The following is a 13,860-nucleotide window of genomic DNA, read 5'->3' as shown; positions in this document are numbered from 1 at the left end:
GAAGCCTGCTTGGGATTCTCATTCTCTCTTGCTCTCTCAAAATAAACAAACAAACAAACAAACAAACAATTCTAGATCCTTTAGTGTTGCTTTTTAACATAGTTGGGAAGGCAGTAATCTGATTAAACTAATTCACATGCAGAAGTCCTCCCAAGGATATTTCTTTTTTAAAAATGCCACACAATAAAAATGCAGAAGTTTTCAGATTTGGTGAAGATGCTTGGTGGTAGAGGGTCTTCTTGACTCTCATAAATGATTTGCTGTTAATTAGTAACAATATTGATCAAGTACTCACTGTGTACCAGGCAAGCAAGCTAAGTGTTTCACATCTTTGCTATTCAAAGTGAGGTCCACACCCCACATCGGAATCATGTGGGAGTTTATCAGAAATGCAGAATCTTGGGCCTCAACCCAGACTTACTGAATCAGAATTCTACATTTTAACAAGCTTCCTAGGTGATTCCTAAGCATGTTCAAGTTTGAGAAGAACGCCTTTACACACTTTACCTTTTTTAAGTTTTATTTAAGTAATCTCCACACCCAATGTGGGGTTCAAACTCATGACCCCGAGATCAAGAGCTACATGTTCTTCTGAGCCAGCCCGGCGCCCCACACTTTATCTCTTTTTGTCCTCATTAAAACCCTACAGTGTTGCACATCTAGCACTTATGCCTTAAGTTTTTATTAATTCAGTGTCTCTTATTTACCTAGTATAGTTATAGAAGGGACAGGAGAGGGGCACCTGGGTCGTTCAGTCCATTAAGCCTCCGACTATTGACCTTGGCTCTGGTCATGATCTCATGGTTCGTGAGATGGAGCCCTGCGTCAGGCTCTATGCTAACAGTGTGGAGCCTGCTTGGGATTCTCTCTTCCTCTCTCTCTGCCGCTTCCCACTCGTGCATGTTCTCTCAAAATAAATAAATAAATTTAAAAAAAGATGGGGGAGAGGAGAAAAGACGCCATTAGTGTGCACTAATCTACATAAATTTACATATGGTCTACATCCCGATTCTTCCTCTCTCAATGACTGGTCTGAAAAATGGACAATAGATTTCCATGTAGTCTAAATAACTGAGAAGAGAGCACACAGGCACAGAATTAATGCAAATGCTATAACGGATCCACAGAGCAAAGAAAGTAGCTAAAACATAAAAGAAGGTGGAAGGTACCAGCCTTCTCCTACTGAAGCTGGGCCTAGACATAACTGAAGTTTTTATTCCATGGCCCCTGATACGCACTACAGCCCTGCTCCCTCTCTCGCCCTACACAAAGCTCTTGGCAGATACCCACAGCTGGATGCACAGGTCTTCCCCTCACCCCAGTGGAGAAACAAGAGATATTTTATGCCATTAAAAATAAAGAACTAAAGTACAAGGACTAGGAATAACCTATACTTTTTTTTTTTTTTCTGTGAGACAGCATGGTAGTACAACCTGTGCCTCCTGCAAGAATACCCCTTAGAGATCTGGCATTCTGGCAAATCACCCAGTCCCAGGATGGAAATAGACCAAGACAGACCCAGGTTGGGCAGTGGTGGTGAAGAAAGAAAGGAAATAGATGGCATCACCACCACTTCATCAGAAAGATGGAACTTAGAAGCTAATTGTTTCAAAAGATCCAAATAAGAAAAGTACATGTTCATTAAGAGAAACCACTATAGTCTATAAAACTTTATTAAAATTTGGATTACTTACAAACTTATACAATAAAAATGAAAAAATATATAATAAGACACTGTTATTTTTTCTTACAGAAAAGAGGGAAAATGAGACCCATGGCAAAGAGCCATCCCTGATCGTTTTGTTCCTTTCAAACATTCGTGAACATTTATTTTAAATATAAATGACAAATCTTTTAAATAACACTAAGGCATTACCCACAGGCTAAAACTTACCGAGTAATTCCTTACCCCTGCTATTTCACCATCAATTCTAGAAACATGGGAAACTGAGGCAACTGCAGGCTGTAACAGTTCTAACACTCACATTATGAGCTATCTATTATGTTAACATGATAAGAATGTCACCCATACTATAGGAAAGTTCAGAGAAGATGATTTCACCATTTTCAAGTTACTGTCAAGAGTGTAAAGAGGAAGATGACACACATGGGCAGGGATGTGGGAGCCCAAGTCCCCAATTTGGGGGAGGCTGTGTGCCATTCCCACCCCCACTAAAGGTGTGTGTTGATGTTGACATGAATCTACTTTTATTTCCGGCAGGCTCTGGCTCCCAACACATAAGGCACCAAACACCCTTTCCAAGGTAGTGACCATCTAGAATCCAACTCCACAGCAACTGAAACCATAAGCTAAGTTACCAAGAGACACCACTGGATCACCATAATTGCATAGGTTTCTCTAAAAATTATAATCAATTTCTGCTACATCAAAACATAAAAGGTTTTAGGTGCCTTTGTCTTGTGCAAATGGCTATTTTATGTGTTTATTACTTAGTTTCAGTGCCTATGTAACATGAAGGCATAATAAATCTGTCAAACTGCCCTCTCCTTGGTTAAGATAAACTTCTTGGCATTTCAATATAGGTTATTATCTCATATGTCAGACCTGAGTCCAAAGGAATACTAGAAGGACATTTAATTTCCTTTCCTCCTACTTCAACTTTCACTACTCAATTCAGAGAAAAGTTATGACTACACAGCTAAGAACCATTTTTACGCAGGCATCCATCTGAGCCCGTCTTTTTTTCTGGAACAAAAAGATTGAGGGCAATTGCATAATCCATTCCCAAGCTTTTTATGGATGTCAGAGCCAGGGAGGACTATCTGGCCTATTTGGGCCCTTTCATTCATCAACTAACATAAGTGCCAGGTGGGAATTAGATTGAAGGGAACACCATCAGTAAGGAGAGGGCTAGGTTTTGAATGGGATGTAACAGCACAAAATAGAACACTGGGGCCCGAACACTATGATCAGCAAAATCCCCTTTGTAACAGACAAAAAGTCATGAATTTGGGGGGAGAAATAAACTAGCTTTGGGGCACCTGGGTGGCTCAGTCGGTTAAGCGTCTGACTCTTGGTTTTGGCTCAGGTCATGATCTCGTGGTTCGTGAGTTCGAGCCCCACAACAGGCTCTGAGCTGACAGAAATATTTTTTTTAATTAAAAAAAAAGGAAATAAACTAGTTTTGGTGGGATGAAGTGGCTGATAGGACTTTCTTATTAGAAGACATCCAAGTTGCTAAACTGTCCTCATTTTTGGTGACTCGTTCCGTTGGTCTTGAGAAAGCAATCTGAGAGGGAAAGTGAAGGGGAAATGTTTTAGGCCAGCTGGCTTTCATATTCCTATTAATGGCAGTCATGCTCTACATAACTTGGTCAGACCAATTAGAGGCGATAGATTTCCGATGCTAAAGAGACCCTGGCCCTAAAGAGGGCCAATTTACAGCTTGATATTTGCAAGCAAAACGCTGACGCGGCAGCAGACGTGGCTCCAATGTCCAGCTCACTCCATGGGTATCCCTTCAATCCTTCTTGATGAGATCAGTCTGAGAGATGAGACTATGCTGAATTGCAAGAGCTGTAACTGCCAGAGAAAATTAAATGGGGGCTTCAAGTAGTGACTGAGCCAGCAGACTAAGTGGCCAAGAGAGAGACAGCAGAAGTTCCTGGAGAAGGTTTATGGAGTCAAACAATTTGCAGGCACACAGAGGCTCTGAAGCATCTGGGGCAGAGCCATATAGGCAGGCAGGCAGGGCAAGGACACACAGCACGCCAAAGGCACCGGGCACCGTCCTTCACTGTCTGAGAGCAGCTCTCATGCTGTGGGATCTGCTGTCACCTCCACTGCCTACAGCTCAGTTCTCCGACGACCAGACATGGAGTAATAAACTGAGTTTGAGCTTACCCCAAATTCAAACACGGTGAAAAAACTGGTCTGGAGATGGAAACTATATTTCACAGGAGTTTAACTAAACAGAAAAAGAGGAGACTCTTTCCCTGCTTCACAGTGCTTTCTCAGTGAAATAAAGAGTCAGGAAAAGTTACCCTGGAGGCAAGCTACCACCTCCTTAAGGAGCTATTTGAGGGAAGGCACCAAAGTCTCCAGGTAATCCTGAGACCACTTGTACTGATGAACTATTTTTTCAAATTAACTTATGCTCAAATATGCTAGATCTTGATCTCTATAAATAGAGCAAAAAAGAATATATCCCAGAGGTCTTAACAGCTCTTCACACAGAAACAAAATTTTACCATGTACTTAATTTACAAAGGCATAAAGGTTTCCTGATATAAAATTCCTTTGCCCTGCAACTTTAACCCACAGCAGCTGCCCAAATACTGCTTTTTCACTTTCTACTCTATGTACATTTGCTGCCAATTGAGGTAGTTGTCACTCTAGGACAGTGTAAAGCTGTGGGAAACACTGGTGGTAATAGTCAACTGGCCACCTGGGGGGGGGGGGGGGCAGTCTCAGCGCTGACATTTTGGAAGTCAGTAATGAGCCCAGGGTCTTTCAAGATTATCTGCTGAGTGGCTGGTCTGAAGGAGTCATTGCAGCTTTTTAAAAATTCATCTGCCTTCTCCATGATCATGGTAAACAGTGAGTCTGATGCTATGCTCCTGACTTCAGTGCCTAGCTTCCTGGCTAGAGTAATTATAGCTTCTTACAAGGTACGAGGGTGAAGATCATAAAGACAGAACCAAGCAAATGACAGAGACTTGGGAATTTGTTCCCTCATAAATGACATTGCTGGTTTATAAGGGTACTTTCCAATGGCAAAAGAATGTGAAACTAATGCCAATGTAATAAAAAGCAGCATGAATCTCTAGCCAGAAATGGAACTGCAAATAAGTATACTAAGTTCATGGAAAAATGTGTCTGATCCTGATGGGTGAATGAACATCCAGAGGCATGAAGGTTACCTGGAGGTCTGTTTCCTGGCAATGCAAATTGTGGCAGCTACATAGCTGCAATTTATATGTTGTATCAAGGAAACTTCACAGACAAGTTTCAGAGCTTACAAATTAGCCAAATTGGGAGATGGGGGGTGTACAGGGGCTAAGGAAAGGCTGAAAGGAATAGGCAGAATGGGCAGACAAAGGAAGAGAAAGGAAAAGGAAAGTTTCTTGGTTCCACAGCAACTCAAAGATATGTGTCCCACTGACAGGAAAAATGAAGAACCTGTAAAAAGCATTTAAATTCTCTAAAAGTGATCACTTCTCCCAACTAGCAGAAATAATGCTACAAACCAAGAGGGAGAGAATATAAGAAATGAAACAAACTCTAAATTGTACATACTTCACAGTTGAGGAAATAGACACTTCCTGAAAGGGCAAAGGGGGCAAGGAGGAATGGGAAGAAAAGAATGCAAAGGTCTTTTCAAGATACAATTAAAAGTTGGGATATAATAAAAAGCCTGCAGACCTCCCCTACAGAAGAGTTTACAGGCATGTTCCCAAGAGCAAGCATGACTTAGAATATCGTATTGTGAGAACTAATTCAAAGTTCAACACAACAATTCTGGGGCTTTAACGGATAATCCATATTAATAAACATAGGAGCCTATGGGCTTGTCAATCTGGAGCACTTGCTGGTTCTGGAACATGAATCTGTTACGTTTAAAAATATATATTCATTTAAAAAATGAGACAAATAAAAACAGAAGTGAAGGAGGCTCAGATGCGTGGAGTTCTCTCTGGAAGATGCAGCCTGTGATCTGAAAACATTACTGCACACATATAATAGTTCTCACTTTTGAGTGCCAGCTATGGTGGCAGAAATGCCACCACCAAATGAACTTTTAAGAAGAGCTAGAATGCTGTGCTAGCTGTGGCCATCCAGTTTTTTTTTGTTTGTTTGGTTGTTTTCGGGGTTTTGTTTTGTTTTGTTTTGTTTTGTTGGTTTTGGTTTTTGAAACATAAAGGTGGGCCCACAACCAATGGGAAGCTTTGGGAAGCACTCAATATTTTATCCACTCTCCTTCCTCAGGGATCCCACAGAGACCACCAGGACCATTGCCAGAGGGAGGCCTGCTCAGGCCTCTAATTTCAGTGGGAGAATGTCTGTACTATCTCACCCCGTTTCAAAGAGCTGAGAAGCAGCTGCACACACATACAACATGGACCATCGAGGTCCCAAGCCAGTCCACATAAAAATAACCGACCACCACCTAAGTCAGGAGTTGATCTGCTGTGTGACAGTGGGGTACCGAGAATCTGAGTCCTCCTCCTCCTCAGTGGATGTTTCTTCATAGAGTTCATCCTGGGCAATAATGCTCCCTAATCCATATTCCTGCTCATGGACAGAAACTTCATTTGGTGTGAGGTGAGAAGAACCTTCCACAAAGTCAGCAAATCTGGAAAAAAGAAGATAATACTCTTTAAGAACCTGCCTTCTGCCCTTTCTGGTTTCCTTTCAAAATAAGAACTGAAACATCTGATACACTTACAACTCAAATTATAATAAGTCTAACTTTATTCTGGCAGGCAAGTAGACTAAAGCAAGAAATAAAGAGAAAGGGAAAGCAGGGGTCATAAGCCAACATCTCCTGAAATTCCAGGCATCCTGCTTAATAAGCACTAGCCTATCCCCTTTTTTTTTTTTTTTTTTTTTTTTTTTAGTTAGGAAAGTGCCAAGGTTCTTTTAGTCATCTGTAATCCTGATAACAGAAGATCAAGGGGGCATTACACATTTATTCATGTTTATGGCTCTATGAACTGTATGCCATCAAGATTCCAAATTGAAGCTTCATATACTTATTGGTACAATTGCTCCCAAATAAAAAGGACCCCTCCCCCCAAAAAAATAATCAGACTCGGAGAGCAATGCAAAACTATCACAGGGGAAACTTAATATGGTCTTCTCATCTCAGTGCTACAATCAAATCTAGAGTAGACAGTTCCTTGAGGAAGCAGAAAACAGGCTACTGCTTAACATATGATGATACATGTATCTTTCTGTCAACTACTCCTAGGTGAACAGGAAAACATAGCCACCAATACAAAATGATTATCTAGAAGTATGATCTCTGTTAAAACTCAAGGTCACAATTACCCTGACAGCTGCTTAGCACAGCTGGCCAAGGGTTTACCTCTTTGGAGACTGGATTCGAGAGACAGTCTTCCAAGCAGAGCAGTCTGGACTGTTACAATATTCTCGAAGCTCCTCTAAAGCCTTTCGGGTCTCCACCTCTCCTTGTATCCGATATTCTTCTTCTGTCAGGAGACGAGGGGGGACAGTCTTTTCTGTTGCTTTACACATCTTTCTGTGCTCACCAAAATAACATCATGAATCATTAATCAGTAATTTTTATCCAGCCTGCCCTCTAGCTCGCTTCAGTGAGCCAAGTATACAGCAGAGAGCCTGGACATTATGAGTCATCATTCCCACCTTTCTTCTATAGACACCTTGACTTGTAATATACTCCTGACATGTTAGACTAGGAATGAGAAGTCAGAGTAATCAATATTATTCACTAATGTGGATAAATTCACTTATTTCCCAATAAATGATAGACAAAATATTTATTTTCCAATAAGTGGAAAAACGACAAGAAAATGATGATATAACATTGTGGTCCATTAACTTGGATTCCCCAAACTGAAGGCATCACCTTGACTATCTAATAAAACAGCCACTGATAACCTCAGAACCTACGACCATTCCATGTTCACTATGCAAGATGATAACATACTTTCAAATACATCTGAACACTAGAACTCCCAAAGCGATCTGAGAGCCAATGTGAAATAATCTGAAACCTGGTGACCTGAGGCATGTGGTATAAAAGTGATATACTCTGCACCACCTAGTGGTCACAGGAACACATAACACTTTACTGGATGCTTTTATTTTATATAAAATGGCTAGAATAAAATTATAAAAAATGCCTATAGACAGTCTAAAAAGAAAGACTTGGAAGGAACAAAAGCAGAAGCATAATACAATAAATCTCCATTAACAAAGAGGTTCCCAGGTCAACACCTCTGTACCCTTTTGCCACAACTACATCCCACATTGCATGTTTCATTACAAAGTTATATTGCCTTTCAGTCACCTGTAGGTGATGTACAGCCACTGAATAGGGTACTCCAGGTTCTTAGTACACAGTGCAATGACGATAATGGCAAGGGCAATGTGTGGTATCTGGATACCGGAATACATGAAAAATAGGCCCATCAACTGCAAGGTCCAGGTCAACAGGTTGATACTTCGTTCATTCTCCAAGGGCCCATACTTGTAACAGACTGCAAAACTCATGAATCCAACTGTGAGGACATAGCCTATGAGAAGAGTTATCAGAAAACGTTCTTTTTCATCTATAACTGGTAAAAATAATTTGTGCAGGGAGCAGCAATACATTCACTATATAGCACCTATTGAATTAGGAAAATGGACAAGATCTTTCCTCAATTATTCACACTTTTTTCATTACTCAAATATATTTATCTCTTTAAGTTTCTACCCTTTCTGTTGCTCCCAAGTTTATTTGGTTCAAATGGAAGATTAAAGCTACATGTTGAACAACACTAGAACTGTCTGTTTAAAAAAGCCTAGGGGCGCCTGGTGGCTCAGTCAGTTAAGCGTCCGACTTTGGTTCAGGTCATGATCTCACAATCCATGAGTTTGAGCCCCGCATCAGGCTCGGTGTGGACAGCTCAGAGCCTGGAGACTGCCTCAGATTCTGTGTCCCCTCTCACTGCCCCTTCCTTGCTCATGCTCTCTCTCTCAAAAATAAACATTAAAAACATTTTTTTTAATAAAAAAGACTAACATATGATAATCCAGATTAATTACCTCTCAAAAGATAGATTAAGGGTTACGATCTGTAAAACCAAAGGATCTTCACCTTACAGAAAGATTCATGTAGAGTCCTTTACTTAAGGTCTTCAAGTGTATTTAAAATACAATTATATTAATATAGTCAATGTATAGTTTTTCAGGAAAATGCCTATTGTGTAAAGAGAGGTGTACTTATAAACACCAACCAATTAAAGTTTTCTCCCTGGCAGCACCATTTTCATTTAAAGTGACAACTGCACAGCGTTAGAAATAAAGAACTACAATTCTTAAAAATTAATAAAATGGCATGAACTATTAGCTCCTGTAAGCAGCCAACACCTTTTCATGATCAAATGAACTAAAACAACCCATAAACATATAAAAAGGAAAGCAAAACCGACAACACTTACTTAAAAGATACTGCCAGTAACACCTCCAGATCTCTTGTAAATTTTTTAAAACTAGCTGAATGAGGTACAGAGAAAAGGACCAGCCTCCCACCAGTATGATGTAAATGGGACTTTTCTAAAACAGAGTAGAAGTGAAAACAAAGTTACAACAAGCTTTCCATACATAAAAGAAGCAAAATGGAACTATGATTTAAAAAAACTCAACCTACTAAAATACACAAAAACCACATCTCTTAAGAAGACATCCTTTATATTTAAAATGGTATAGTCTGCAAAGAACACTAGGAAAATGAGGTGCTGAGTAACTTAAAAGCCTGGCTATGTGATTAGCAAACAGGAAGGAGACTTTAACTCCCCACTGTGCACAGGATTTTAAATAAAAGGGGGAGTTTGTACGTAATCAGACTCCAAGTTCCATCATGGAAAGTACCCTCCTGAATCAAGGAAAAAGTAGGACATTGACTTATCAACCACCAATGCAAATTTTCCATGCTGTATTATTCAACAAAATAGTCCCTCAACTAACTATCCAAGTTTGTCCTGACTGCATTTGAAGATTCCACTACTTACCTTGGGCATAAACTTGGACAGTATGAAAATGATGATTAGCAGAGAGGCCGCAATTCCCACACTCATCCCAGTGGAATAGTAGAAGATTTGGCTTCTGCAGAGAGAAACATTATTTCATGACTATGTGTGTATTCTTCCTATATGGCACCATTCGAACTAGAACAACTATCCCAGCCAAAAAACAGAAAAAAAAAATCTCAGACTAAAGCAGGTATTTGTTTAAAACTTGCCAACACTGGGATGGGACTGGTACAATGTAACTGCTGCCAGATTATGAGGACTGGTATCAGTGAGGGCCCTCAAATACGTCCCAACAATAAACCTCTGCTTAGTCACACACTCCCATTGCAGCATCTCCCCTAATCCAATTTTTAATGAGAGTCTTTCTTCAGAAGAACTGCACAGCTTCACTGGGGAAAAGGAAGGTGCAAGGATACTGTCCTAGAGGAGACAGAAAACTGGAACTCAACTGATTACCCAGAAAGATAACCAGACACAGGGCCTGGAAAAGAGAGAGCTCCTGCTCCTATTCCAGGCTCTTTGTACCAGACTTTCCTCCCCCACCGTGAGTTTCTCTCAGGACCCCCCAAATTAGGAACAAGTTCTATCAATCTCACTCCAGCCTAACTTCAAACTGCAATTGTTAAGCTTTCATTCATTATTCCAGAAATATTCTTTTCACTTGTGTGCAAAGTTAATCTTGATTCTACATTTGTTCAATGTTTGTTTAGTTATCTGTATGTTTCCTTTATAGTTGTACATGTCAGTTACACTTAGCTAGTAGGTTCCTAAAGGCAGGAAATGAATAAGTGGTTGGTATTTGTGGGGTTTTTTTTACCCCTGATTGGTATAAAACTCACCAACAAACTCATGGCCCTGTAAAAATGAGGACTTAACACGTTATTTCCAATGGTGGAAAGGGTGGTGATATATTGACTAAATCCCATCCCATGATGGCTCAACCTCATGGGAGAATTTCATTCTTGCCAATCTTATTCAATGTAAGAAAATAGCAAAAATCCTAACACCTACTAAAGTATTTAAAAATATTTTCCAAGCAGGCAATGGCCTGGCCATAAAGCTCATGGAAGAGGAAAGAGCAGTACTTAAAGTCTTCATGATAAAAGCCAAGCAGAGTGGGTCTAAGCTTCATCATTCTGCACTCTAGCCTGGGAACCTACCTGCTCAACAAATCTCCACAAAAAAATAGCACAAGTCCAAGCAGGAAAATGAAGAAGAGTTTGGGGTCAAATCCTGAAATAAATAAAGATTTTTGTTTAATAGGAAAACAGTTAAACGTTTTATAGAATAAAAGGCAATGTTGGCATTATTGGTCAGCTAATAAAATATAGTTGACCCTTGAACAACATGGGTTTGAATTGCCCCGTTCCACTTATATGTAGACTTTTTCTGACAATACATCACAGTACTATAAATGTATTTTCTCTTCCCATGATTTTAATAACATTTTCTTTTCTCTAGCTTACTGTATAGTGAGAACACAGCATATAATACATATAACATACAAAATGTGTGTTAATCAACTGTTTAAGTTATCAGTAAGTCTTTCAGTCAACAGTAGGCCATTAGAAATTAAGTTTTGGGGAGTCAAAAGTTATATGCAGATTTTCAACTGGGGAGGGAAGGGGTAAATCAGCCAGCACCCCAACCCCTGTAAATGCAAACAACCCACCTAAACAGCATTGTAAATTCCACACAAAGCCTGGGAACCCTTCCAAATAGAAAATATAATTAGGTCTCTCTAACCTGTACTTTTCTGGAGATCTTATTTTTATTTTGGTTACCTATGCTAAAGCTAAAAGAAACTAAGCTTTGCTTTGTAGGGAGCCAGGCATAACACCATCAGTGCTTCATGTAATTGCCCACAAGGGGTCTCTACCATTCTGGTTTTCATGCCTTAAATCACTCATGGGTTCGGATTCAGCAGATTTGCCTAGAACTTTGGGTCCAGGCCCTCTGTTGTTCTCTATCTGGCTGCTTTTCTTGCCCAACACCACCTACTTCCCTCTGCTACACAAGCACTGTGTTGGAAAAGCCTACACTCAAACACATCTCACCCAGGACCAGGGGGCCCAAGTGGAGGCCCCTCAGTGGCATACCAGATACTCCCACAGCATTCACATTCAAGAGCTCTAAGTCTAGGGGAGGTCCACAAACAGAATAGGAGCAAGAGGAATCAGTACATGTAAAAGGAATACCCCCATTCCCCCCAAAAAAGGCAAATCCTATAAACCAAAAAAAAAAAAAAAAAAACAACAACAACAACAACAACAAAAACCCACCTATGGAACGCTAGGGCTTTGTAGCAAAACCCAGGAATGTTTCTGCTATTCACAACATCCAAAAATCATGGGTAGTACCCAAGGAGAGACCAAAAGTAAGAAAATAAAACAGGATGACAGTTCCAGTTCTCTGTGAAACGTTCTTAGACACATTCAGAAAAGGGAAAACTTTTCCAGTTCCACTGAATAAGCCTTAAATAAACTGAGTGATCTTCATAGTGACTTATGATTCCACAAATCTTTTTACTTCTGAAGCATTAATATTCAGTTCTACCTTTCTTTAGTTTTTATTATTTATACCATTCATGTCTTCAAATGTAGGCTTATACATTTCAGGACATCTAACTTTGTCTAGAAGTGCCCAGAGGGCAGGAATAAACCTATGTTACTCTGAAGAACACTAAGCGGATCAGTTCAGGGCCACTGGGAGTATTAGGAACACAAGTCTTCGCAAATGTCTGTAAGGAAATATTCAGAATGACCCAAGGTGAAATCTCTATCCTAGGCCTAAAGGCTTTTATGTGGGAGAGGGTCTCTCAACTGTCTGGAGCAGTGGTATACTCAGGTTATAATCAGAACCAAAAGGGAGTTAGTTGTCTTGGGCTGACTTCCCTGTCTCACTAGTTACACTCTCCAAAGCTCAGTCCCGTTTCACTATAAAATCCACAGAAAAACAGGTAAGACTTACTCCGGGTCACAATGACACTGTACTTGGTGTCTTCCTCTATAATCTCAACTTTGAGGCAGGTTTTTGTGCTGTATAGACCCACGTTAACATAGGTATCGTTCAATTTCTCTTTTAAAAAGGAGGAAAAAAAGTTCCAGATACTAAACTGCTCTAACTCCTTCAGTTTCTCTTCATTCTCCACCTGGGTGACACGTACCAGCTTGGAACTATTTACCCGGATCTGTAACACAAGTGAAATCAGGATCAGAAAGAAGTAGAAATTTTAAATTTTCATAAATACAATTTAAAAAAACTTTAGCATAAATAACTCTAGAGTAGATATCAGTAATAGTGCCAGTTTTCCACAAGGCTTATAAGAAATATAGAGATGCAGGAGTTAAAACATAATTGAGCAAATAATATTGCACATGGTACAGACAGGCAGCTGTTAGAATGTCTTGTTAACATGAGCTGAATCTACTATTAAGGCAGAACAACACGGGGGGGGGGGGGAAGACTTCCAAGCTGAAAGGGTTAGCACTAGAGCTATTTATGAGAAAGCATACAAAACAAGGATCCAGAATATTAAGAAAATTGCCAAGCCAGAAAGAAAGAAAGAAAGAAAGAGAGAGAGAGAGAGAGAGAGAGAGAGAGAATTGTCAGGCAGAAGCCACGCCAGAAAACTGAAAATGTTTCCCATAATGACAGGCTGAGAAGGTCAACCCTCTGTCACAAATCACTGATTATGGGTAAATGTTGGTTATAATGTGTCTCAGATGGAATATGATCTTTATATCAGACAATAAAAAAAAGAAAATTTAAAAACCCCACAAGCCCACCCTTATGTTTATGATGTGGACAACAATGCCCTTATCAATAACTACGCTTATAGCAGGAGCAGCTTTTCCAAAAGGACTCATTTTGTTCAATCATTATTATGGCCAGACATTCTTGCTTGCCAGGTGGCTTAATAGTGTTATGAAATAAATGAAATGAAAGTCATCCTATCAAAGGGAAACTTCAGGCAGGGGGCTTATGAAATATTTTGTGTAGAATCAAAATAGAATAGGAACAGCAAGGCAAAAGAGTTTACATCCTGACAGGCACACAACAGTTTCCTGGCTGAAGAAGGCATAAGGCCTTTAAAAGAAAGCGGGGGGGGGGGGG

The 13,860-nt window shown here is 40.0% G+C and overlaps 1 protein-coding gene across 1 annotated transcript in view; it reads right to left on the bottom strand.

The window, feature by feature from the left end:
* Positions 1-5,830: 5,830 nt before the first annotated feature.
* Positions 5,831-13,860, bottom strand: part of NEMP1 (nuclear envelope integral membrane protein 1) — an 18,622-nt gene continuing 10,592 nt past the window's right edge. Inside the window, exons 4-10 of the mRNA XM_040490432.1 lie at positions 12,715-12,934; positions 10,905-10,977; positions 9,724-9,817; positions 9,154-9,268; positions 8,019-8,244; positions 7,053-7,226; positions 5,831-6,317 (exon numbers count right to left, since the gene is read on the bottom strand). Of these exons, the coding sequence (XP_040346366.1) occupies positions 6,137-6,317; positions 7,053-7,226; positions 8,019-8,244; positions 9,154-9,268; positions 9,724-9,817; positions 10,905-10,977; positions 12,715-12,934 (1,083 nt within the window). The 3' untranslated portion in view covers positions 5,831-6,136. The remainder of the gene's footprint in view (positions 6,318-7,052; positions 7,227-8,018; positions 8,245-9,153; positions 9,269-9,723; positions 9,818-10,904; positions 10,978-12,714; positions 12,935-13,860) is intronic.

The sequence above is a fragment of the Herpailurus yagouaroundi genome, unplaced genomic scaffold (genome assembly GCF_014898765.1).
Source record: "Herpailurus yagouaroundi ecotype Mexico unplaced genomic scaffold, PumYag 182, whole genome shotgun sequence".
In the NCBI taxonomy this organism is placed as follows: domain Eukaryota; kingdom Metazoa; phylum Chordata; class Mammalia; order Carnivora; family Felidae; genus Herpailurus; species Herpailurus yagouaroundi.
Note: the sequence above shows the minus strand (reverse complement) of the source record. Positions and strands in the feature narration are given on the sequence as shown.